General features: G+C 38.7%; 1 protein-coding gene across 1 annotated transcript in view; it reads right to left on the bottom strand.

The window, feature by feature from the left end:
• Positions 1 to 25057, bottom strand: part of CFAP58 (cilia and flagella associated protein 58) — a 110515-nt gene that overhangs the window by 70993 nt on the left and 14465 nt on the right. The window contains exons 7-11 of the mRNA XM_007470461.1: positions 23297 to 23456; positions 19626 to 19708; positions 15623 to 15814; positions 5336 to 5497; positions 4529 to 4675 (exon numbers count right to left, since the gene is read on the bottom strand). Coding sequence (XP_007470523.1) covers positions 4529 to 4675; positions 5336 to 5497; positions 15623 to 15814; positions 19626 to 19708; positions 23297 to 23456 — 744 coding nt within the window. The remainder of the gene's footprint in view (positions 1 to 4528; positions 4676 to 5335; positions 5498 to 15622; positions 15815 to 19625; positions 19709 to 23296; positions 23457 to 25057) is intronic.

Raw genomic sequence — 25057 nt, 5'->3', positions numbered from 1 at the left:
CCCTGTATGCCATGTACTGTGGACAGTATGCAATGGGGAGCCATAAAGTTAATCATATTAAAGGAAAGAAGAATATGTCTTCGAGAGCTTCCAAGCCCATACAGGAAGGACAGGTGGTATCACAACCAGGTCAACACAAGAAGGAAAAATGCAGGAAGAATTCTGCTTTCACCCATGCCTGAAATCACAAGGGAGAGGACAAGACAATATTAAGGCTCCAACTTTTTGGACTTCCCTGGTGGTCCAGTGGCTAAGACTCCACGCTCCCAATGCAAGGGATCTGGGCTCAATCCCTGGTCTGGGAACTAGATCCCACATGCCGCAACTAAGAGTTTGCATGCTGCAACTAAAGATCTCACATGCCATAACTAAAAGATCCCGTGTGCCGCAACTAAGACCTGGCACAGCCAAATAAATAAATTATAAAAAAAAAAAAAAGGCTCCAACTTTTCAATGGCCTGCAGGTCAACAAGTGAAAATGAAAAAGTAATAATTTTCTCCTTCAAGAAAGTATTGGGTCCCCCACCTCCAGCCACCCAGAAATGTCATTGGGATGATAGAAAACCGAATATTTGCCAAGTGAGTGCCTGCGAACCAACCCAACTCTAGTTGCAGCCTGCCTCTAATCCATGAAGACCAAGAGTCATTAATTCCATAGCTCAAACTTATCCAAACAGTACAAGATACCATGCACCTAGCAAAAGACCTGTAATGTCACAAACTAAATGCAGCTAGCTACTATAAAACCCAGAGTTTCCTTTATGACGTTTTGTTTGTTCATTCATGAAATATATTTTGGTCCAGGGATAAGCAAAAGGAAATACTTAGTGAGAAAAGATCTGGTCTAGTATTTACCACTTTGGAGGATTGCCTGTTAGGAAAGAGAGTGAAGAACCAGCCTTTCTACTTCTATAATCATTTAAGGTGACAGCAAAGACAGCAATAAAATACCCGTTTGGCTCATGCTTTCTTTAATAAAACTTTTATTTTCCCAGATGTGTGACATTCACTTCCCTGTTCCTAAGTGCTGAGAGCTGATCAGAATCCATCAGCAGAACAAAATGAAATGGCTGTTATATTAAAATGCAATCAATGGTGTGTAAAAGTATCTGTCTGAAATGTAAAACCATTCATGTGTTTGGCATTGCTGGGTGTTTTTTTTCATAATATATCAAAATTCTGAGTGGTCTCCTTATGTCATAAATTTATGGGCTGTAAACAAGATGTGCCATTAGACGTTGGCAGCAAATGTTAACATCAACAAAATACCTTAGGTCTAATGCATTTAGCAGCTGTAAATATGAGCTGTCTCATCCAGGAAAGATGGTAACAACTACTGTGCACAAAAGCTCATCAAGTAATGTTCTAGGTGGGACCCAAGGTATGAAGCTGTAATACAATGGCAGGACACACTCTTTAGTCACTGCCTCTACAATTTTACAGTTTTGTGACAGGTGTTTACAGAATATATATCATCCAATCTTGCTGCAGGCGTAAGTCATATCTCAAGAATCACACTTGAGGGAGTTTCACCCATTCATACAGGATCCCAGCATTCAGTGGGTTTCACAGAAACCATCTGTTTATTTCTAGCAGAACAAATAGGACCACCTAAAGTCTTCTAGCCATGAGAATAATTAGGCTTTCTCTCTGTCTCCCCCACTCCCCTCCAACAGTTCCCATCCATGTCACTCTAGACAGTCGACTAAGTACAAGGATATGGTGCCCTGAAGCCAGTTGCTAATGTGATGCTGAGCTCTGGACATAGAGAATTTGCTGCTGAATTATTCACCAAGAGTCAAAGTGCTGTCAGATTGATGTGGGATGATTGGGAGGTGACAAACAGAATCGAGAGCTTGTTAGGACTGGAAGGCAGACACTCCACATGAGCCGGCCCCTTTAGTGCTGATGAAACAAGACGGGGATACAATGGGCAGATGAATGCAGACGCAGCAGCGTCTACAAAGATCTACTGACGTTCTGTCATAACCATCATGTGCTGACAATGTCTAGAATCCTGAGGAGTCAGGAGAGCCTGGTAGCAACTGAAAAAGAAAGAGAAACATGGAAGAAGCAAGACTTTTCTTTTGAGGGGGATGAATGAGGATGGGGATGACCTATTACGGACGAGCTGTTTGTCTGTCGAGTTGGAGAAGTAGTAAACTGGGCCGTCCTGTCAAAAGGCATCTCATGGTCTCTAGCAAACAGGCTAGGGCTTGCCCTTCCGGGAGGGGTTATGTAGCCACATAGCTTTGTAGAACTCCTAACAATAAACTACATGTCTCGCATGGAGCAAAGTTACTAGAAAATCTGCCCTCCCCTCCAGGGTTTTGGTTCGCGAACCTCAGATGCATGAAATCCAGAGACCTCTGTAAACGTGATTCATCTTTGAGGCTAAAAAAGTCAAGAGGCTAAATGAAACTCAACATTCAAGCTGTCACATTTTTCTAAAGAATGTCAAACGGGCTTAATGATAGGCCAAAATTATCCAGTCAAAGCACCATTGCAAGTTCCCCTTGGATAACCTCAAATAATAAATCAAGGAGGCAGCGTTTTTCTGTTCCTAATTCTTGCCTTAATGGGAAAACCCAAGGAAAAGGCATCCTAGTTTCACAGTAAGTCCAAAGCAACCATCTTCCTATAATCGATGACCCAAAGCTATCCAGACCTAGGATTCCTCATTTAGAGCAGACTCTCTAGAGCAGAAGCCCTTTAATCATCTCTCTTATTCACCAGCTGCCAACTCTGCTGGCCCAGGACCAAAAAACAGGACCCTATTATCCTTTATTTTATTATGATGCTTCTTTGGAGCTATGTGTGTATATGTCTAATGATGGAGGGTGTAGTTGAAACCAATATTAACCAAAGTCAAACTAAGGAATCAGGAGTAATTGCTTTTTTGCATAGGACATTACTTATTCTAAAGCAAGATTTTGTCTACCTTGGACCCCATTATGCAGCAATAGTTAATCTTTTGAAAAGAGCATTACTTGGGAAAGTAAGAGATGAGGATCAATGTCATCCTCTGAAAGGAAGAGATGATGTACCAAGTCAAGTTACACTGAAGCCTTGCTAACGTGGGTCCATGAGGCCATGGGTGAAGCAACACTTACAATAAGATTCTTCTGATTCAGCCCATAATAAATAAACACCATCCCACTATAGACTCCAGGGTGGTATAGAAACATACTACCTTCTATAAAACTGTTTTCAAACAAGGAAAATAAGAACAAAGACAAAGGATATTTTCCAATTTTAGAAAATATATTTATGTTTCTTTATACGTAAATAAACTTTAGTACAGAATTTTCTGTTTTTTTCTGTCATGAGCTAGAATGGGGAGATGACAGTTTTAGGTAAATAAATCAATTACCATATCTCTGTTGTAAAGGCACTTTTGTTACATTTTAATCTTTCTCAAACCTCATGTATCTTAATTTAATGTAGTAGTCCTGTTTCCATGAAGACCTATCATTAAGTTGACAAAACCTATTATTAAACTGAGAGTGCATAGGTCAATCTACGGCATCATGGAATCAAGAAAATTTGGCATTAAACCTGTCCAACACGAGATACATGTTTTCAAGATAGGAACTATCTCTGAAGTTAACTATATGCAGAAACCGAGGTAACCAGTCTCATTGTTTGTAGAAAGTTCCTGCAAGTGGCTCATAAACATATGCAAAAAATAAAAGTGGCATCATTCTCTTAGAAGTTCCTTTTTTAATTCTTCGGTCAAATGGATTAGAAGGGAAATCTACTGGATTGGATAGGAAAAGGAAAATACATTAGGTTTAGTGAATGTGTACAGTAAAACATTTAGATCAAGGATTTGATATGGTATAATTATTTGGCATGTATTTTGGGGAAGAGTCTTTATATTATATTAGTAGACATAGAATGTTCTAAATTAGTAGATTTAAAAGTATATATCTTAGCAATATGTGTGAAGACAAAGGTGATTCCCTAGAGGAGTGGATGCAAAGTTCTTTAGATTCACAGAAGTAAGGTGAACAATGAACCTAGTTGAGGGCAAATCAAGTGAGGACAAGGCTTGACACCTGGTAGTTAATGATGCTGAAGGCAGCAAAGGCACATGCACATGAAGTAAACAAGGATTAGGACAGAGGGACAAAGGGTCCTGCCAGCACTGCCTTATAGAAGCCCCAGGGAGGAGTCTGGGAGGGTTGAGTACAGGCAAAGTGTTGGACTTGGGTTGTAAATGCAAAGAGATTGTGGTCAGCCTGAAAGTTCCAGGACTTCCTGGGACCTGCTAAGTGCTCTTGCACTGATGCCATGATAGCCATCACAGGTAAGCTAGGTGCTCTGCATCTCCACCGGCCCCTCCCCATTCTACCTGAGAGCACTTCTCAGTAGGGAAGACTGACCTGGAGGTGGTGGAGGTCATCCTCCAGGTGCTTTGGTTGTTCTTCCTGCCCCCTTACTCCCCTCCATGAGCATGGAGCCTGGCCCCAATAGGTCTAATAGATTGACTATTGGTTCACTGCTTTTATTATAAGGTCTGTACCTTCAACGTCTCCTTCTCCTTTTCTATGTGCTGCTGTTCCAGATGTAGCTTCACAAGTGCTGACTCCTTGGCTGAGATTTCTTCTTTCAATTGATCTACCTGATGAGTCATAATCTTTAATTTTCTATTCATTTCCGTTATTTCATCCTAACAGAATAAAAGGAGAAATGTTTGAAAGTGAATTAAACAGACATCACCATGCCTATGGAAGTTCAAAACACATTCAAGAGCTTTTAAGGGAGACTCACTCAAAACAATGGTCTCAACTGGGCTATTCCTTTGTATCTTGTGCCCATCAACCTCAAAGTACTTTATAGCATTAACTCTCCAAATATTCTCATGAGATAAAGTATACATAATGAATATGTCACACACACATACACACACACACACACACACACACACACACACTTACTTTATTCTTCACTGTACAAGAGAGGAATTGGAATCACAACAAGCATTTTTAACTCAAAGATTACAAAGCAAAGCTCTGCAATTAAATGACAAGGGTATACTGTTCCCCTCTGAGTCATGGTAGCTATTAGCAGTTTTAAAAATTAGAAAGAGGAGAATGGCAATTCTACATAATAATTAAAACCAGCACCATGATCTTCACATCCAATCAAGTTTTGTTATTTCCATTTCAAACAATCTGACAGTTCTGCATAAACTGATCTTCTCTTTCAGGTGAATTCCACGATATTTCTTTCTGGATCTATTTAAAATCCTGCCATTAGGATAATAGAAACTGCTTTAAACCCAGGATGAGGAAGAATCAAAATGTAAAGACATAAATATATTCTTTACCTGAGCTTCAACCAGATTTTTGCTATACAGATTCCTGTCTGACCGCACAGCTTCATACAGGTTCTGTTGCTGTTTTAATTTAGTCTCTGATTCAGCGATTTTTTTCCTGTAGTCAAAAATCTGCATTTCACGGACTTTTATGCCTTCCATGTTCATGAGGACCTGGAGGAGAAAGAAGTAATAAAGATGGTTGAATAGCCCATCTGTGGTTATCGGTTCAGGACAAACAGAGATTTTTTTATCGAAGGGTAGCTCATAGAAATGCCAGCAATCAGAAAATGTGACTGTAGCTATAATCACTGCAGTACAACACAGACATTCAGCCCAGCTGATGAGGGGCAAACATATACTTTATCTATGCCGGAGTTCTGCTCAAGCATGAAGGCTTAGCACAGCTATTCTGTGATCACAAGAGGGAAAAGAAAGTAAAGAAATTCCTTCAATTCTGAAAACCTCTCTTGACCACCCCACCCACCAAAAAAGGAAAGAAAAAAAAAGACGCACAGGCTTAAACAGATCTTAACACAAAGCACTAGGAAGGATAAGAGATAACAGCTGTTTGGCCATACTCATGGCTTTATGAGGTTGACCACAAGAAAGAAAAGTGGTCTTTGAACATTGATAGCAATCATAACACTGTCTTGCCAATGTCAAACTCACTCCATCAGGGAAACCCAAAGGATTTCATAAAAATATGTGTTCTATTGTGCATAAAACACTTCTAGGCAAGATGAGATGCAAGAATTACTGCCTCGGGACTTCCCTGGTGGCGCAGTGGTTAAGAATCCGCCTGCCAATTCAGGGGACACGGGTTCAATCCCTGGTCCAGGAAGATACCACATGCTGCGGAGCAATTAAGCCCGTGTGCCACAACTACTGAGCACGTGTGCCACAACTACTGAAGCCCACGTGCCTAGAGCCTGTGCTCTGCAACAAGAGAAGCCACCGCAATGAGAAGCCTGTGCACCGCAACGAAGAGTAGACCCTGCCCATTGCAACTAGAGAAAGCCCACGTGCAGCAATGAAGACCCAACACAGCCAAAAATTTTTTAAAAAAAAAAAAAGAATAACTGCCTCCTTTTTGCAAGTATGAAAAACTGAGGCCTGAAATTCTACCATGAGCCTATACCTCTCAACAAGCAATCCATACAGTAGAAACAAGGTAATCATGACTCTCAGCTGCAATGGCCACAGAAATTGATTTTCTATGGACAAACTTCTTCAAAAATTCCTTAAGAAAAAAAATTTAGCAGGAAGACTGATTAAATCAATGGAGCTTATGATCTAACAACAGTTACAACACACAGGAGAAAATTCTTAAGAATATTTCACTGCATTTCAGTGGAGTTCTCTTAATTAATGATTACAGTTGAAAGAAATAAGCAGAGCAATATGACAGAGAAGGAAAGAAGGGTTTCCTCTAAAGAAGAGGCACTTTACCTAGAACCTAAAGGTCAAAAAGGACTTAGGCCTTTTGCAATGCCGATACTGTGAATCAGGTGTGGACTATCTGTAAGCATCATGTTCCCAGACCACTGCGCAAGGGAATTCTTTTACTCCACTTGTGGAGTTAGTATTCCAGAAAATATACTTCAAGAAACCCTCTTCTAATGTTTTCCCATCAGAGTTAATGATGGCTGGTGTTTAATATATTTTCCTTTATATCTTTAAATAAACACCTTTCAAAGTTTTCTTAGGCTTATATTTAAGGAGGGATGGGATTAAATTTTAGTAAATGTCTTTTTAGCATATATTATTTTGCACTACATTATTGGGTCTACTGATTTGATATACTTAGTAATAAATATTTCCTTTTACAAGTATTTTAATTTTATTTCTTTATACATAGTCCCATGTGCCACAGTTCTAAATAAATGCATAAATGGAAAATATACATTTATTTTGTTTTCCTTATTTACTTGGACCTTCCTTCTCCCTTCAACTCACATCAATCCCTCATTGATACATAAAGTAACCAGGTTAATAATCTACTATGTGTTCTTCCAAATTTTCTTTGAACTCCGCATATTCTATTTAGGTGTACTAATGTCATCATTATAACATCATCATAACAATAGCTAATATTTCTCAGGTACTTTCTATATACACCAAGAATTTTACATGTATTAACTCATTTAATCTTCACAAAAATCCTATGAGATGTGCATTATCATCACCCCACTTTCACAAACAAGGAAACTGAACTCAAAAGAAGTAATATAGTTCACAGCTGTTCAACTAGTGAATATACAGATACAGGGATTTGTATGTTTTCCTTTGCTTTTTGAGTTTGGTCTTTATTTTCTAGCAAAATGGGATCCTCTTATATACCTTTATGCACCTTGATTTTTATCACTTAATAATACTTTGTGGAAATCAGGTGGATTAGCTCTAATTCATTCTCTTTGAAGGGGACATAATGCCCTACAGTGTGGATGAACCATCATATACTCAGCTCCTCCCCTCTGATGGGCATTCACTTGGTTTCCATTTCTTTGCCACTCTGAGCCATGCTGCAATAAACATTTTATACATGTGTCCCTATGCACTTGTCCTTTTACTTCTATTGAGATGGATTCCCAGGAGTGGAATATCTGGCTCAAAAGACATATATATTTTTAACTTTAATAGATATTGCTAGATTGCTTTCCAAATGGCTGTAACACTTTACATTTCCATACCGCCAGCAACAGTTTTCTTAATAGAAAACTATCCTTGCAGTTGCAGGATAAACCCTCTTTGGTCATACTGGATGATTCTTTTAATGTACCATTGAATTTGGTTTGCTAGAATTTAGGATGCTGCATACCTATTCCTAAGTGACCTAAGTCTATAGCTTTCTTTTTGCTTCTATTTCAGTATCAAGATTTCTGCTAGTTTCATAAAGTGAGCAGAGTACCCTTCTGTTCACTCATTCATCCACTCACCTACTTATTCATTCACTCACTGAACATGCATTGAGGACCCATCTATGACAGGCACTGTAAAAGCGCTAGTGATGTAAAGAAGAATTAGATGCATTCCCTACCCTCAAGTTCACCTCTAGTGAGTGACTCCACCATAAAATGGATAATCAAGGAATGGATACAACCAATAATCTTGAGATATGCATAGGGTGTTATGACAGAATTAAACACTGGGAGGTTAATAGGATGGTCATTCACATCTTATCTAAGAAGTTAATATTTGGTATTTACATAATTTGTGAGAACCACCTCTTCCTTCTTATTCCTCAATCACCCCAGCCAAGGACTCACCCCAAGATCTCTCCTCGGCCTGGAGTCTTTGTTCATTATCACAGCAGAAGGCAGGAGTTACGTCAGTATAGTAATGCCAATCAATATTACCCCAAAGAATATACAGTACATTTTTCTAAATTCACACACACACAAAAATTTATATAGCCTGAGAATTATCTGATTCTTAAAAGTTTGAAGGAACTCAATTCTAAAATAATTAGGTCCCCAGTGACAATGCTGGAGCTAATTCTCTCTCAGCCTTTTTGGTGGCTTCCATGGTTATTAATCTTTCTACGGTTTTTACTTCTCCTTGAGTCAAGCCTCGATGTGTGTACATATTTTCGAGAAAATTATCTATTTCAACCAATCTTTTAAATTTATCCAACCAGAGTTGTACAAAGTATTTTTATATGATTTTGCTGTTTTATTATTATTAATTGCTATCACTCACTTTGTGTGGAAAGAAAATGGCCCAAGGTAAGAATGTATACAGACTCCGTGATGAATGGCTTGCATCATTGGTTGGGGGGCTGGAAGGAAGAAAATTAGAAAATCTGAGAAGAGGAGGTCTGGAGAAGAGGCACATGGACAGATCTGAAATGAAAAGAAATCCCACTCCTTCCTCCATCATTTTTTTTGATCTGTACCTTTAGAATCCTTAAAAATGAGTAGCAGGTGGCCTTTTAAGGTACTACCACTAGCAACTAAAATGTATAAGTTAGGAGCAAATGTGAAACCTAAATAAGGTATCCATTCCTGGATCTGTTACTTGTTTGATTTTTTAAAAGAAAGGGACTATCTCAGCCCAAAATTTAGCCTTTCTATGGACATGACCACCCTCGTTGGGGTCAGTGAAATGAATAGATTGAAAATACTTTGAAGAGCATCATCAGCATTCAGAATATCAAGCAGCACATCAGAGAAAAGAAAAAAATTGCTTGTTCAATCACTTTGGGAGATATTACAGCAAGAATAATCCTTCGCACAGACAGAATCATGCTCCAGAGAAAGGATGCAGACAAGGACATTTCTTTTTTGGGCACCCAGCTAGCAGGGTCCATCTTTCTGCAAACAACAATGCACAAAATCAAACTTGCTTCCGGATTCTTAAAGCTGGGAGTAATGGGAACCCATCATGATACCAAGAAGATCAAGGGTATTTCATTTAAATGACAACGAAAATTGTAAAGGTATTGAAACAAAGGGAAAAGACAATTCACAAAGCAATTCAGTTCTAAGTATTGGGGCTCAATTTATTTTGATGGAAATCATTCAAACCAATGTCACATAGAGGTTCAAATCCTGAAAATTCATAAAATATGTGGAGTGTTAAATAGAGGCAAAACCTTTAATCAGCATAATGTCCCCAGTTTAAAAGGATATATCAGAGAATGTAGAATGCCAGCTATGGGGCTGGAGCTTAATTAATTGATTACACTTTTGACACCTCAAACCAACTCATGAGCTAAATCACAACCAAATATAGCAAGTTTTATTATAGCCAGAGGGTTGGAGATCCTAGCACGTGGAGGCCTGCTTCAGAGGAGCCCCGAAAGTGCTTATGGTGCACTATCAGGGTACAATCTCAGTTTATAACCTACTACCTCTTCTTTTTCTGTTAAAACAAGCTGCCAATAGAAACGAGTGAGATAAAAATCAATAACGTGTGCTGGAAATCTGCAGCCATAGTCAAAATGTCATATGGACTAAGGCAGGATGAGAAAGTGGGTCATTGAATTTGGAATCCTCTAACTTGCATTTGATGAAATATCAGTACAATAAACTCAAAAAGTTTTTCTGACTCGATGTCAATGGTTTCAATGCTGACAACGTCTTTACCTCCATAATGAAACTGGAAAACTCACTCTCAAAAAAAAAACAAAGAAAAAAAAACTATATGCCCAGGCATGCGAAATTTTAAGTCTTCTCTGTTTTTCTTCCTTTCTTATTTTATCCTCTATCTCAAATTTAGAGAGGCATATCTATTTTTCTATCGGCTTTTAATAACATGTTATGGTACAAAATGAGGGATATAATATCTGCCTTGGAGGGCTATTATGAGGATATAAGTGAGAAAAAATATATTTATGCCATCATAGAAGTACCAGGCATATCATAATTTAATCATTTAATAAATGTTAATAGATTATCATGATAGGTTAACATTAAGTGATATTATATAATATTAGCACTTAACAAATCAATTTGATTTTTTCTATGGATCAAATTCTGTTCTGCTGCAGGGAAATAGTGATCCACAGTATACTTCTTTTATTATAACACGAAAAGGTTAAAATTTGTGTATGTCCCCTTGAAGGCTCTCTCCAGGGTTCTACCCTATTAAAGATGCTCTGTATAAAAAACTTCAAATTAATATTGAAGAAACAGAAGTTTCATTTTATGATGAAGTACGTATTCAGTGAACAATATCTCTTTGATCAACTTTTGCTCTCCTCACTTACTTCCAAGTCCTTGCAAGCACATTATTATTCATTTCTTGGAAACTCTGTCTAGAAGAGCTTTGCTTGACACTGTTATAGGCAAATAGACAGCTAAGAAACTTGTAGGTAGGGATTCATTGTGAAAAACGCTTTTTGGCATATAAGCTGTCTGTTATATAAGCTGTTATATTTTGGCATATAACCAAAAATAAATTAATTAGAAAAAAAAAAAAACTAAAGACGTCTTTCCTTGGCTTACAGATAATTAAAGCCAAGCGAGTAACAAATGCTGGTCTTTTCCTGTGGTAACCGTGTCACAAGTAGTTACATACGGCATCAAGTACCTCCCCCTGCATCGCACGCCTCTGCTTTGAGAACTGACTTGGTGCTGCTGGTGTATGGGTTCTGCGCAGGCCTCCCTGGTGGCCCGGCCTCCCTTCGTTAGCTCTGGGGCACTGAAACTACGGGAAAACAGGAGCAGGTGGTCCAGAGTGGGCAGTGACCTAGGAGAGGGCTAACAGTTTTTACTTTTAGACAAGTAAGCAATGAAAAAGTGTTCATGACTGTTCCCTTTGCAGAACTCTCCCTTCAGGTTCGAACTTGGAACTTGCCAGCTTTGGTCATGTATTTTGTACCCTTAAAGGGTTTGTACTTCTCTCCATACATATCCAGACGATTCACTTTGAGTCCGGAAATGGCCAGCTGCTGGATCTTAAACTGCAGGTTAATCGTGGGGTTCTCATCGGCTTTGGAAGCTCCAGCCTGGGAGGTGATAGCCAGCAGAAAAAGGAGGGGTCCTAAAATGAGCCAAATGAATAATGTGCAAAATGTTCCCCAGATTTAAAAATTAACTGGAAATGATTTTACCTAGAATTTATAAAAGTCTACAAAAGAAGTAAATATGGTGGACCACAACTTCTGATGCCATTCCTGGTGCCTCTCAATTTACCTGAATAATAAAATTTACAGTGCAGCAGAGGAAAAACCATGAAGATAAGACAGGAATAAAGACACAGACCTACTAGAGAATGGACTTGAGGATATGGGGAGGGGGAAGGGTAAGCTGTGACAGAGCGAGAGAGAGGCATGGACATATATACACTACCAAACGTAAGGTAGAGAGCTAGTGGGAAGCAGCCGCATAGCACAGGGAGATCAGCTCTGTGCTTTGTGACCGCCTAGAGGGGTGGGATAGGGAGGGTGGGAGGCAGACGCAAGAGGGAAGAGATATGGGAACATGTGTATATGTATAACTTATTCACTTTGTTATAAAGCAGAAACTAACACACCGTTGTAAAGCAATTATACTCCAATAAAGATGTTAAAAAAAAAAAAAGCGCTGCAACATTGTAGTAGATTGTTTTACGGTTCCATGAATATTCGCTCCTAGCACCTCTTGCCCTTGCTGTTGAGGCTGGGCCTGGACATGCAACTTGCCATAGCCAGTGGGGTGTCAGAGAACATTTGGCAAGTAGAGAATCGTGAAATGTGCTTGCATCGTTGGGTCTGTCCTTGGCGTTCCTTTCTTTCTCCATGAGAATACCGTGTATTCTGGAGGATGAGAAACATGTAGAGCAAATCTGGACCCAACCCACAGCCCAGGCCAAGCCCAGACAAGCTCAGCCTACATCAGCTGATGCTAGTCAACTGCAGGTGTGTAAGCGAGAAATAAGTGCTTGTTTTTGCATGCCAGTGAGATTTGGTGTTTATTTATTATGCAACGATATTGTGGCACATGTTGACTGAGACAAACACATAAAGAAAGGGTTTGGGATTCTGAGCCATCCAATTCTGGCACAAAAAACGGATCTTCTTTTTCGTTTGCAAATGCCAAGTTAAATTAATAAAATGTAATGTAGGGCTTTCAGCATCTTAGATGTCAGCCTACTGCCTCGAGCCAGCCTACTGCCTCGCTGTTGGTGTTGTCTGCTCTCCTCTCTCATCCTCTCCTATCTCCCCCCATTTCCTGCTCACCACCACCCCTCCCCTTCCCAATTGCAAGCAAATGCAAGGGACTGTGAGTTGAGGTCCAGGTAGATTTTCCTCAATTCACCTCTATCGGCTTTAAAGTTCTCATCCAGTCTCTTTTCTTCTATTTTAGCATCAGGCTTTATTTTGGTCTTAGTGTTTGAGACTGTTAAAACTTTTCATCTATGTCTGTACCTTATTGACATTTAACAAGAAGTTGAAAATAGCTACACTGAAATGCCACTTTGAACAAAAATTCTGGGCTGTTCATCAACAAATTTATTTATTTATTTACTTGCTTATTTATGAGATGTTTCATAGCATTTACTATCTGCCAGAGATCATTCTAAATGCTTTATAGATATTACCTCATTTAATCCTCACCACCACCCCATGATATATGCCCCCAAGCATTTTCCTCTGCACACAGATAAAAGTTAGGTCAAACCATATTAATAACTTTGCATTTTGTTTTTATCAGATTCATACTGTGACCATGTTCCCCATTTAAAAAATATTTTTCAGAAACATGATTTTAATGGTACATAGCAAATTTGCACAATTTATTTTGAAGAATATTCTTTTATAAAAATCTTTGCATTATTTTTTTTTCATATATTCAGTTTTTACAAAAGAAATTGCTGGGTCAAAAGTATAAACTTGGAACAACTCACTTTAGAAGTAGATCAAAATATCAGTTTCATGACATCTTCCCCACCCCTGGTATTATTCCTCAACTCCCTATAAAGCAACTTTCTGTTTCTGGGAATGAGGGGTGTGTGCGTGTGTGTGTGTGAGACAGTAAAGAAAGAAAGAAATATGGGAAGGTGTTAAAAAGACATATTTGTTTCTAATAAGAAGTCCAGAGGTGACACAAGTTGCTGTAGCAACTGATATATGCTGTCAGGGGTTAAGTAAGAGAGAAAAATTATAGTCGATAAAGAACATTTTAAGAACTCGTGCTTAAATTATTTAGGTAAGACATTATGTAACCTCGTGCAGTTAAACATCAGAAACTGTGAAAAACTGTTACCAGCAAAACTTGGTACTAGTATCTCTCCTTTACAATGAAACAGAGAGAAATATACAATCCTATGTTAAAATCAGTGGCAGTATTCTCTTTATCACTCATCATCTATCTATTTGTTCAACAAACACTTTTTCAGCACCTACTATTTACCAGCATGCTGGAAATGAAAAAAAGAATGAGATAAAGTCCTTGCTCCCAAGAACTCACTATAAAGTAGGGAAGACAAAGGTACAAATAATTACACTAGAAGATGATAAGTGCCATTCCAGAGACATCAACAAACCAATAAAGTAGGACTAGTTCTGCCTAGGGAGTCAAAACAGGCTTGACCCCAGAGATGAGCACGTGAGATGGGTATTGAATAAGAATTTTCTATGCAGAGAAGGGAAGAAAGGCCTTTCCAGGGAGAATGAAGAGCTTAGACTCTGTTGCATAAGTCAGAATATACCAATGGCTGTGCCTTGCATGGGTTACAGGTATGTACCAAAATACAGGTATGTACCACCCACAGGATGGCCAGATGGGACCTGGGCAGCTAGCATCCCTGGGTTAGTCCCCTCCAGCCCTGCACATTCTCATCTCTCTCATTCCCACATACTGTAGATATAGAATTTTCTATGATACTGTGATGCAAAGAATGTTAGGAAGCACTGCCCCAGGTTGCTGAGAGATGACAGAGGTTTGTAAGGCTGGGAGTAATAATAAGATCAGGGTGGAATTTTTAACAACTTGATGGCAGACAGGAGTGGAGAAAGACTGACTCTTGGGAAGGAGAAGTAAGAGGCTGCAACAGATTATATGTTCAGATATACTGGCTGTCTCACCAGGTAGGGCCCCTCCCTTAGTAGGATCACACTCCTGCTTGGGGATATCAGGCTTAATCATGTAACTTGCTTTGATCAATGAAATATGAGTGGACAAACCCTGTACCCTTCCCTTGCCAGCAGAAGTTCTGAGAGCATATCAAAGGTCCACTATTACACTGTTTTCCCTCTATAAGAGGCCAGCACATCCCAACAGAGTCAGTCTGAAATAAACAGGACGTGAAGCAGGCCTACAGCTGACTCTCAAAGACCAATAATGTGAGTAAAACATAGATCTCTATTGCTATAAACTACTGAGACTTGAGGATTATTTGTTACAACTTAATCTGACTGATACAGAGGCTAACAAGGCCAGCCAAGATAGAGAATATGAGTGCCTGAACTGACAGCTAGTCCTCTCAGAGTCAGTAAGTCCATCAGTGGAGGTTCTTAAATGATAAAGTCGCAAGAGAAATATGCTGTTTTACAATGGCTCCCAATCAGGGGTACGAGGATCCCTGGGGGTCTTTTACAAGGAAGATATGTCCTGCCAGGACTGGATTGATCATATGCATTTGTGCTCCTCCAAGCTTACATTCTGCAAATATCTGCTCAGCATTTATTTACTCTAAATGGGAAGTAGCTGATTTCCTAGCAAAGCTTATTTCCCACTATCTTAAATCTGCATGTGAACCACAAGCTGAAATCTGAATAATTCATCTTTGCAACAGTGTGTGGCAATCAGAAATGTGACAATCAGAAAGAATGTGCCGGTGCTCGACCCACACCATGGAGGAGTGGCTTACCTTTTGGGTAAGGTCACTGGCTTCATTGATGTACCGATCTCGCTCCTTTTCCAGTTGAAAGATAATCTTTCTCTGCTTCTGAGCCTCTTCTTTATAGTTCTGGATTTCTTCCTCCAGGTTTCTCTTGGCTTGTTCATGGAGCTTTACCAGGTCTATCTGTTTCTGGGTTGCACTGACCGCCTTAAGCATATTCTAAAAATAAGGACAACACACCAGCCCCATTACTCAAAATGTTGGGAGATTTTTGGTTAAATTTACTCCCTGTCTTAATCCTAAAATAATTAGATGCATTGTTTGGGAGATGAATAAAAATAATCATATTTTTTACAGCTTATTTAGAGCTTGTTATGTTAATTCTGCACAGAGCACTATAGACATACATATAAATGCACTGAGAGACAACATCCCCAGGAAGTGGGCACAATATCGCTCTCATATTAGGGGTAGGAAACTGAGAATGAGAAGTTAAGCTACTTGCCTACAATTTCATACAACAGTGGAGTTAGGATTTGAATCCAGAGCTAGCTGACCCCAAAGCCAACCTCTGTTCCAGCTCTTGCCTTTTTCTTGTGAAGTTAGAACAGCTGAATCTAATCATGTAACAGGCTTTGACTACAAAATAAAATAAAACCAACTTATTAAAAATACAGATACCCAGAATTAACATACACTCCAACAATATCACTCAGAAGAATAGAAAACAGGTGTTCAAACAAAAACTTGTACGTGAATGTTCATAGTATCACTATTCACAAAAGCCAAAAGGGGAAAATAACCCAAATGTCCATTAACTGATGACTAAATAAACAACATGTGCTATATCCACACAGTGGAATATTATTCAACCATAAAAAGGAATGAAGGGCTTCCCTGGTGGCACAGTGGTTAAGAATCCACCTGCCAATGCAGGGGACACGGGTTCGAGCCCTGGTCCAGGAAGATCCCACATGCTGCGGAGGAACTAAGCCCGTGAGCCACAACTACTGAATCCCGCGTGCTACGACTACTGAAGCCCGCGCGCCTAGAGCCCATGTTCTGCAACAAGAGAAGCCACCACAATGAGAAGCCCGTGCACCGCAATGAAGAGTAGCCCCTGCTCGCTGCAACTAGAGAAAGCCTGTGCACAGCAAGAAAGACCCAATGCAGCCAAAAATAAATAAATAAAATTTTTTTTAAAAAAGGAATGAAGTGCACGATACAACATGGTTGTAGCTTGAAGACATTATTCTGAGTGAAAGATGCCAGACATAAAAAGTCACATATTGTATGATTCCAGTTATATAAATATCCAGAATGGTCAAATCCACAGAAACAGAAACCAGATTCATAATTTCCAAGGGTGGGAGGAGGGGAAAGTGGGGAGTGACCACCTCACAGGTACAGGGTTTCCTTTTGGGGTGATGGAAATGTTGTGGAACTAGACTCATGATGTTTGCACAACATTGTGAATGTACTAAATGTCACTAAAGGCAAATTTTGTTTTGTATGTATTTTACAACAGTAAAAAAGAATTAACCCTTTTTTTAAAAAACACAGATGTCCCAACTCCAGAGACTCTGATTCAGTGGAGCTGTTATGCACCTAAATTTTTTTAAAAAGCTGCCCTGGTGGTTTCTGATGCTATAATGCAAATGCCTTGGGTTGGCTGCCCAAGGAGCCAGGTTGTTCCTCTGGAACACACAGTTAATAGAGTGCAACTCTGGCAGCCATGCTCATGATGGAGCAGAGCTTGTCTGCTTCTCTAGCCACAGCTGAATGGACCCAGTGACTTTTGAAATAGGGCCACCAGATTTTTGTAAATCAGCAGAAGATGTAAACTTGGGAGCTGCTGGTGATAGATTTTTTCTGCCATGTGGACAGGGAAACAGAGAGAGACGATCTGCACTAAAAGACAGAAATGAAGCAAAAACTCAGCTGGAAGTCTAGTGGTGGAGGTAGAGAGCTTTCTGTGCATCCCAAGAGTGTTAGGCCAGGTTCCTATCTGTTTCTGAGGCCCAGCTGTATCCTTGGGTTCCATGAGGTGCCTCATAATTCCTTCACAAATCTCTAACCAATACAGACCTTCAGCCCAGTCTGAAAACCACTGGCATAAACAGATTTTAAAAAAATGAACATTAAACCTTGGTTGGATGACAATGTAGAAAATGGAAAAGGTCAACTTTACTTTCAAGTATTGAATTAAACATTTGTTCTATGAAAGATAAAGCCACTTCAACATGACACTGATAGAACCAAATATATTAACATTGCTGCCTGTCAAAACTATGTCACTCACTCACTCAACGGTGGCATTTCAAGTCAGTGGGGAAAGAATGTATTATCAGTAAAGGTTGACTGCAGACCTGCAGAGGGGCAGGTGCTGTGCCAGGCATTAAGGATGCAACAGCCCGGGAAAAAAAGAAGTTAAAAAAGTACCCTGCCCTAAAGAAGGAGTTGACGTAGTCAGATCAAACAAAATAAGTATAAAATTAATATGTTAGGTGTCCTATTGTGGCAGAAAACCTATAGGTTGTTTATCAGAATATATAAAATATAAATGGATTAAATATTGTATGTGTTACAAATAAATTTAAAAATCTAACTCCAACATTATTTACATATATAAATTTATAGAATAAAGAAACAGTTACTAGGATTATGCAAAAAAAATTGATGACTTTCTTAAGGAGTGCTCAGCATGTAAAGATATCTAATCTTATACTATTTCCTGAGATTCCCTAAATAGTCTACTTCAAGCTACAGGGTAATCTATTCAATACTTTGTTAACATTTATTCAATTCTGGGAAACTTAAAGAAGTAATAAAAATTCGGAATGAACAAATATAGACTGTATCTACTTTGATGAGATGAAGCTATCTTGGCCAAAAGTCATCGGGCTGTCTGCTCCTGAAGCAGCCTGCCCACTCAACACCTGGCCCATCGCTTTTTCCTCCCTGGAGGAAATCCTTGAGCAGGAATTTACCCTAAATCCTTGAAAGTAGTTAATCTCCTAAGAGTGACTGTCAATCAAAGGAATCCTCTGGAAGGGGCAAGGAGGGGAAAGGGGGAGTGGTCTGCCTTGAATGGAGGATTTCCAGGCCTCAAGCTCCCCCAACCCCTCCCTCAGCTTTGGACCATATTGAGCTCAAAGACTAGGAGAAATAAGGGCCAAAGACAGAAACAAAAACCTACAACACTCCTGAAAAGATGGTGGAAAGGTTAGAGACTCTTTATATGGCCAACCAGCCATCCTTCAAACACCTAGAAGTTAAATTTTATTAGCACTCACTTGTATTTTCTGGATTAGCACAAGTTGCAGATCATAGATATTAAAATCAGAAATTTTGGACTTCCCTGGTGACGCAGTGGTTAAGAATCCGCCTGCCAATGCCGGGGACACGAGTTCGAGCCCTGGTCCAGGAAAATCCCACATGCCGTGGAGCAACTAAGCCCGTGCGCCACAACTACTGAGCCTGAACTCTAGAGCCTGCGAGCCACGACTACTGAGCCTACGTGCCACAACTACTGAAGCCCGCGTGCCTAGAGCCCGTGCTCCGCAACAAGAGAAGCCACCGCAATGAGAAGCCCCCACACCGCAACCAAGAGCAGCCCCCCACTCGCCGCAATTAGAGAAAGCCCACGTGCAGCAACGAAGACCCAATGCAGCCAAAAATCAATCAATAAATAAATTTATTAAAATCAGAAATCTTGATCAACTGCTAAGATGCCAAATAACACACCAGCAATAAAAACAGAAACCACAAGACACCCCGAAATCCCCTGCTGGTTTATATGATAATTCTCCAAAGTCCCTTTGTGCTCACAGGTGATAATGCGGTTTCAATTCACAGCCAGTGAATGGTGGAATGTGGATAGCTGCTTAGAGGAAAACTGAGCACTATTATTGATTCTAATCTACTTTTGTTTGCCTCAGAGTTTTCTCTCCACTGCAACCAGTTATAGGCAGATATTATAGCACTAAAGAAAGACATTTATTTACCAGTGTTAGTGTAACAAACTCACCTTATTCAATAGGTCCCTTTCTCTCAGAAGCTCATCCATTGCTTTCTTATCAAGTTCTGCTTGTTTCTTAGAAGCCTCCACCTCTACATCACCAGGGAGAAAAACAATAATAAATATAAAGAAAACCTAAGAAAGAATCTGCCAAAGCCAAAGTGACATAAAAACTGCTTTACAGGGGCTTCCCTGGTGGCGCAGTGGTTGAGAGTCTACCTGCTGATGCAGGGGACACGGGTTCGTGCCTCTGTAGCTATAAAACTACTTTTCGTTGAGTGATCTTCATTATATCTCAGGGAGGTAGGTCTTCCTGTCCCTGAGGCTTAAAGGCCTATATGCCAAGGGTGCACAGCCAAGAGGTGGCAGGGGTGAGATTGGGAGTTTGGTCTCTCTGACTTCAAAAAGCCCTTGCTCTTTTAAAATCTTTTTTATTATACAAGTAATTAGAAATACAGGAAGAAACTGGAAATAAAAATAAACAGAAGGGAAAATTTTCCAAATCAGAATCTACTTAGGATTTTGATGTGTCTCTTTTCTGACTTTTTCCTATGCAAATATACATGTGTATATAAATATGAATATTTATACACCACATACACCAAGAGGGAATCATACCACACATACAGTTTTGTAACTTGTTTTATAATTAACAAACATAAAATAAATACCTCTCTATATTATAAATGTATATCTACATCAGAATTTATAATGACTTCATATTTCATTGTATAAAAATGTATAATTTATTTAGCCAATCCCCATCTTAACATTTAAGTTGCTTCTTCTTTTTTAATTTTTTTGCAATTATAAGCAATAATCCTATGAAAGTTCCTGTTCATTTGTTCCTCTAGGAGAGGAAGTCCTGGATCAAAAGTGATTTTCTTTTTAAAGACATTTCTCCCCTACTGCCGAATTCTCTCCAAAAATTAATAGCAGTTTAAATCCACACCCAAACCACCACTGTTAATTATCATTCTCTTTGATCTTTGACAACCTGATAGATCTTTCTAAACCAGTATGTCCATATTTAATTTACATTTCTTTGATTAGTAGTGAAGTAGACTACTTTTCCTGTTTAAAAATCATTTATTTGTTTTTCTGTTTTTCAAATTGCCCACACTGGTCCTTTGCTCATTTTTCTCATGAATTGTTTACCTTTTTGTGAATTTGTAAGAGCTCCTTATATATAATAAGGATACTAACTCTTTGGCAATATTTTAGACAATTTGTCTTCATATATAGTCTTTTGCTGCTAAAAAAAAAATTACCTTTAATTTCATTAAATCTCTGCATTTTGGCTTTAATGTTCCTACATTTGACCTTAACTTTTTTCCCAAAAAGTAGTTTATTGTCATACTACCATTTCCTTAATAATCCATACTGCACACTGGTATGAAATGACACCTTTATCTTAGATGATAATCGTGGGTTTTTTGTGGCCTTTCTGATCTCCACTGATCTGTTTATTCAGGCATTTTCACTAAACTATTTGATTACTGAAGTGTTATAATACATTTAAACACCTGGTAAGGCAAATGCTCCCTTCTCACTCTTCTTTTCCAGAATTTTATAGCTATTGTCACAAGTTTATTCTTCTGGAGGAAACTTAGAATCAGTTTTCAAGTCCCAAGCAACATAACTCACTGAAATTTTTTTTGGAAATATTAAATGTGTAGATTAATTTGGACAGATTTATATCTTTATCATATCGAGTTTTCTCATCCAGAAACTTGGTGTATCTGTCCATTTTTCAAGTCTTCTTTTATACCCCTCAAAAGAATTCTGTAGTGTTTTATATATATATGTCTTACAGATATCTTGGTAACTTTATTCATAGATATTTTATTACTTTAGTTGCTATTGTGAAAGGGGGTTTTTCCATCATATATTGTAACTGGTTCTTTGTAGGAAAGAAAGCTATTGATATCTATATATTTATTTTATAACCTGCCACCCTGTTGAACTCTTGTTAGTTCTGGCAATTTTTCAGTTCATTTCTTGGATTTTGTGGTAGGAAATCATAACATATGTGGTAGGAAATCATGCTCCTAACCATTATGTCACTCTTTAATAGGGCACATCAAAAGCAAGTGCTCCGTAAGAAGAAATAATGATGTTAACGATATCTGTAAAATAACCAGAAGAGAAAGCACGATGACTTCTGTAAACATGATTTAAGGATGAAGGATTGGGTTCAATAGTTAATGGATAAAATTTTTTTTTCAAAGCTGAGAACTATCACCAGCAAAAATACAGAAATTTTAATATGGAGCGTTTTCTGAGATTCACTAAGCCAGTTACAAAACATGCTCTACTAGTTCTATTTTATTTTATTTTTCATATCTGTCATTGAAGACATTAGATTGTAAACTCATGCAAGACTGTAAGCATCCTGAGGGCAGGAACCTCCATGCACCCAATGCCTAGCATAATGCCTGTACATAGTGTGTACTCAATTTATTGAATGAATAAATAAATGGAGAAATTATCAATATCAGCTGCAACTGTGCCTCAGTAAAGGATTATTTCCAATGTCTTAGGAGGAAAAATATCTGCACTTCTCAAAGACGTGACAAATATTTCTAATAATCTTATCTAGACATTTAGATTTTACTTAACTTTTAGGGAGGCACTGTACATTTTTATGCTTCTATGTATGTTATCTCAGTCAGTAATTTACAGCTGAGGTCAATGAGGTGTTCCTACCCCACATTTTCTGGTGCAGTCAGAATTCAAACCCTGATCCTCTGTCTCCAAGTCTCTGAGCTGTTTCTACCACACCATATTTAACTAGCATATCCTATTTTTAATTATATTCTTTTTCAGAATGAGATAGTATTCTCTTATTACTTTTATAAGTGGTAATATATCTGGATAACAATAGATGACTTTTTTTTTTTGGCCGCACTGCACGGCATGCAACCCCGACCAGGGATCGAACCCACACCCCCTGCAGTGGATGCACAGAGTCTTAACCACTGGACCGCCAGGAAAGTCCCAATAGATGACATTTAGTAAGCACTTACTGTGTGCTAGGCACTGTCCCAAGAGCTTTCTATATATTAGCCATTTCATCCCCAACAGCTAAATGTGATAGAGGTGGGATCTGAACCCAGGTAGATTTGACTCAAGAGTCTGTATCCTTAATGATGTTTCTGTACTACACAGTCTCCTGTGGCATTTACATTTTCCCTCCACAGGTCAATGTGACAGTTGGCTAAAACAAGTGTTTGCCATATGGTAAAGTACTAACAGAGGAAAGGAGTTAGAAGCCATTAATTTTTGTCTCACTGATTCTGGGTATACTATTGTCTCAAATACTGCTCATGTGGAATATTCATTTGAATTTATCCCGCATCTTTGGTGAAAAAAGAAGACTGAAGGAAAAGACAGGTAGAACCCAGACCTAAGATTATAGATGCTATTTACTCCATTGACAAATACTGAAAAATACTTTGGGCTCAGTATAACCTGTTGAAGAGTTTTTTAAGGTAAGAAAGTTCAAGGTATTCAAAACCATGTCTCCTCCATATTATCTACTTACCAGTTTGAATGTTATTTTACTGAATTCATTTGGCATGGTTTGTGTTTGCATTCATGGAGTTGCCAAATGACATTAGTTACCAATGAAACGCTCATAAACTAATAAAACAAGCACAAAATGATTCTTGGTTTACCTCTCTCTAATCCCAAGATCTGATTTTTCAGGGTTTCCTTGTGCTGTTCCACTTCTCCCTTTTGACCTTCAATCTGGTGCAATTTCTTAAGGATTTGTTCTCTGATTTTGTTGAGCTTCCCAATGTCAAGGCGCATCTGATGGACTTCTTCCTCTTTGGCCTATGATTAGTGAGAGAGGATTAACCAGGGACACTCAGTCAATAAAGAGCCGGTGACTGGATGATGGTAAACTCACAACCAATAAAAGGACACTGTTCCTATGTCAGTGTAAAGCTGTTCTGTGGGATTAAATCAAAACACACAGTTTGGTTTTTGAGAGAAATTGAAAAAGTCTATATAAGCCATAATAAAATATATGACTATATGAGCTAAAAACAATGAAAAGACTGATTAAACCTGATACCTCAAGATACCATGGAACTGTTGAATCAAACAAGATAAGAACGCTGAGTTGTATCATAAATGTGTGAAATTTGTGTCCAAATGCTGTAGTGATTAGCAACTTTTATAGACTCACAAAGTGATCTCTCTTGGAGGTTATTAACATGCTATAAAATATTGAGTCTTTTGGATCCACATGTCCACTGTAGTGCAATTACATACGTTAGAAAAGGGGCCGGCCACTGTAGTGCAATTACATACGTTAGAAAAGGGGCCCTCCCCCCTCAGAGTATGTTAGTCAATGACTGTATATATGGACAGGTGGACAGGGTAGCATTAATAAGCAAGTCTACACGATGTCAAAAGGTATCAAAACAGCAATTCCAGCAAAGTAAAGCACCAGATTTTTGTCTATGGATTTCAAGTTTTACGAATTTTTTTAAATTTATTTTTTTAAAAATGTGCCATTCTTAGAAATGACTGGGAGAGCAACTAGTGATTCTTCTGCAAATAAAGAGTAGCAATTATTCCCAGTTCTTGACAATGAAGAGGCTGCACTTAGCTGGGCACGTTATCCTCAGATCACTGCTAGAAGCAGAATCCCATAGGTTTAGGATCTGATAACAAAAATATTCCATCTTTCAAGGTGCCCCATGCATGTCATCAAAGGAGAGAATTATTGGCATAAGTTATTTTTCCTTTAATCTCACCTTAGGGGCTAATACATTATTTTGCCTTCAGTAGTCATTTCATTTCTGCTTTAACTTGGAGCATTCTCATAAAGAATGGTTTTGAGTCAAACATTTCTGGACTGCTTAAATGTTCCTCAGCCTCAGATCCTACCAGGTCCAAATTAGTTCATCTAAGGCCCCTTTCAATTAAAACAATAAGATGTTCTAATTCAGTAGTTATTAATCCAGACCCCATGGTTAGAAAAATTAATCCAGACCCGATGGTTAGACTTCAGAAGAATCCTGTAAACCTGTAAGACTGCATGCAAAACAAGACACAAGATGTGCAAATAAGTGTGCGTGCGTGTGTATGTGCACGCACACACACGCTTTCATCAGATTCTCAAAAGATGCTGTGATGCAAAAACTGTTAAGATTTACTACTCGAATCAATGTATTTTCCTGATTAGTCACTCATTTTATGCCCAGTATTCTACTAACATAACTAGAGTAGGGCTTATGGATTTTTCAAATTGGTGACAAACATAAAGCCACTCTGCTAAGCATGTAGGCAGACAATATGTATCCAAGTATAAAACGGGTATCCAAACTTAATTTGCAAGCACTCTTCAATCAGGGCAGGGAGAATAGGAGACCTATCTTGAAATTTACATTGGACAGAAGTGAAAATCATGATTCTGCAGTCCT

Source organism: Lipotes vexillifer, unplaced genomic scaffold (assembly GCF_000442215.2).
Source record: "Lipotes vexillifer unplaced genomic scaffold, Lipotes_vexillifer_v1.1 scaffold916, whole genome shotgun sequence".
NCBI lineage: Eukaryota > Metazoa > Chordata > Mammalia > Artiodactyla > Lipotidae > Lipotes > Lipotes vexillifer.
This window is presented reverse-complemented; position numbering and strand designations above follow the sequence as displayed.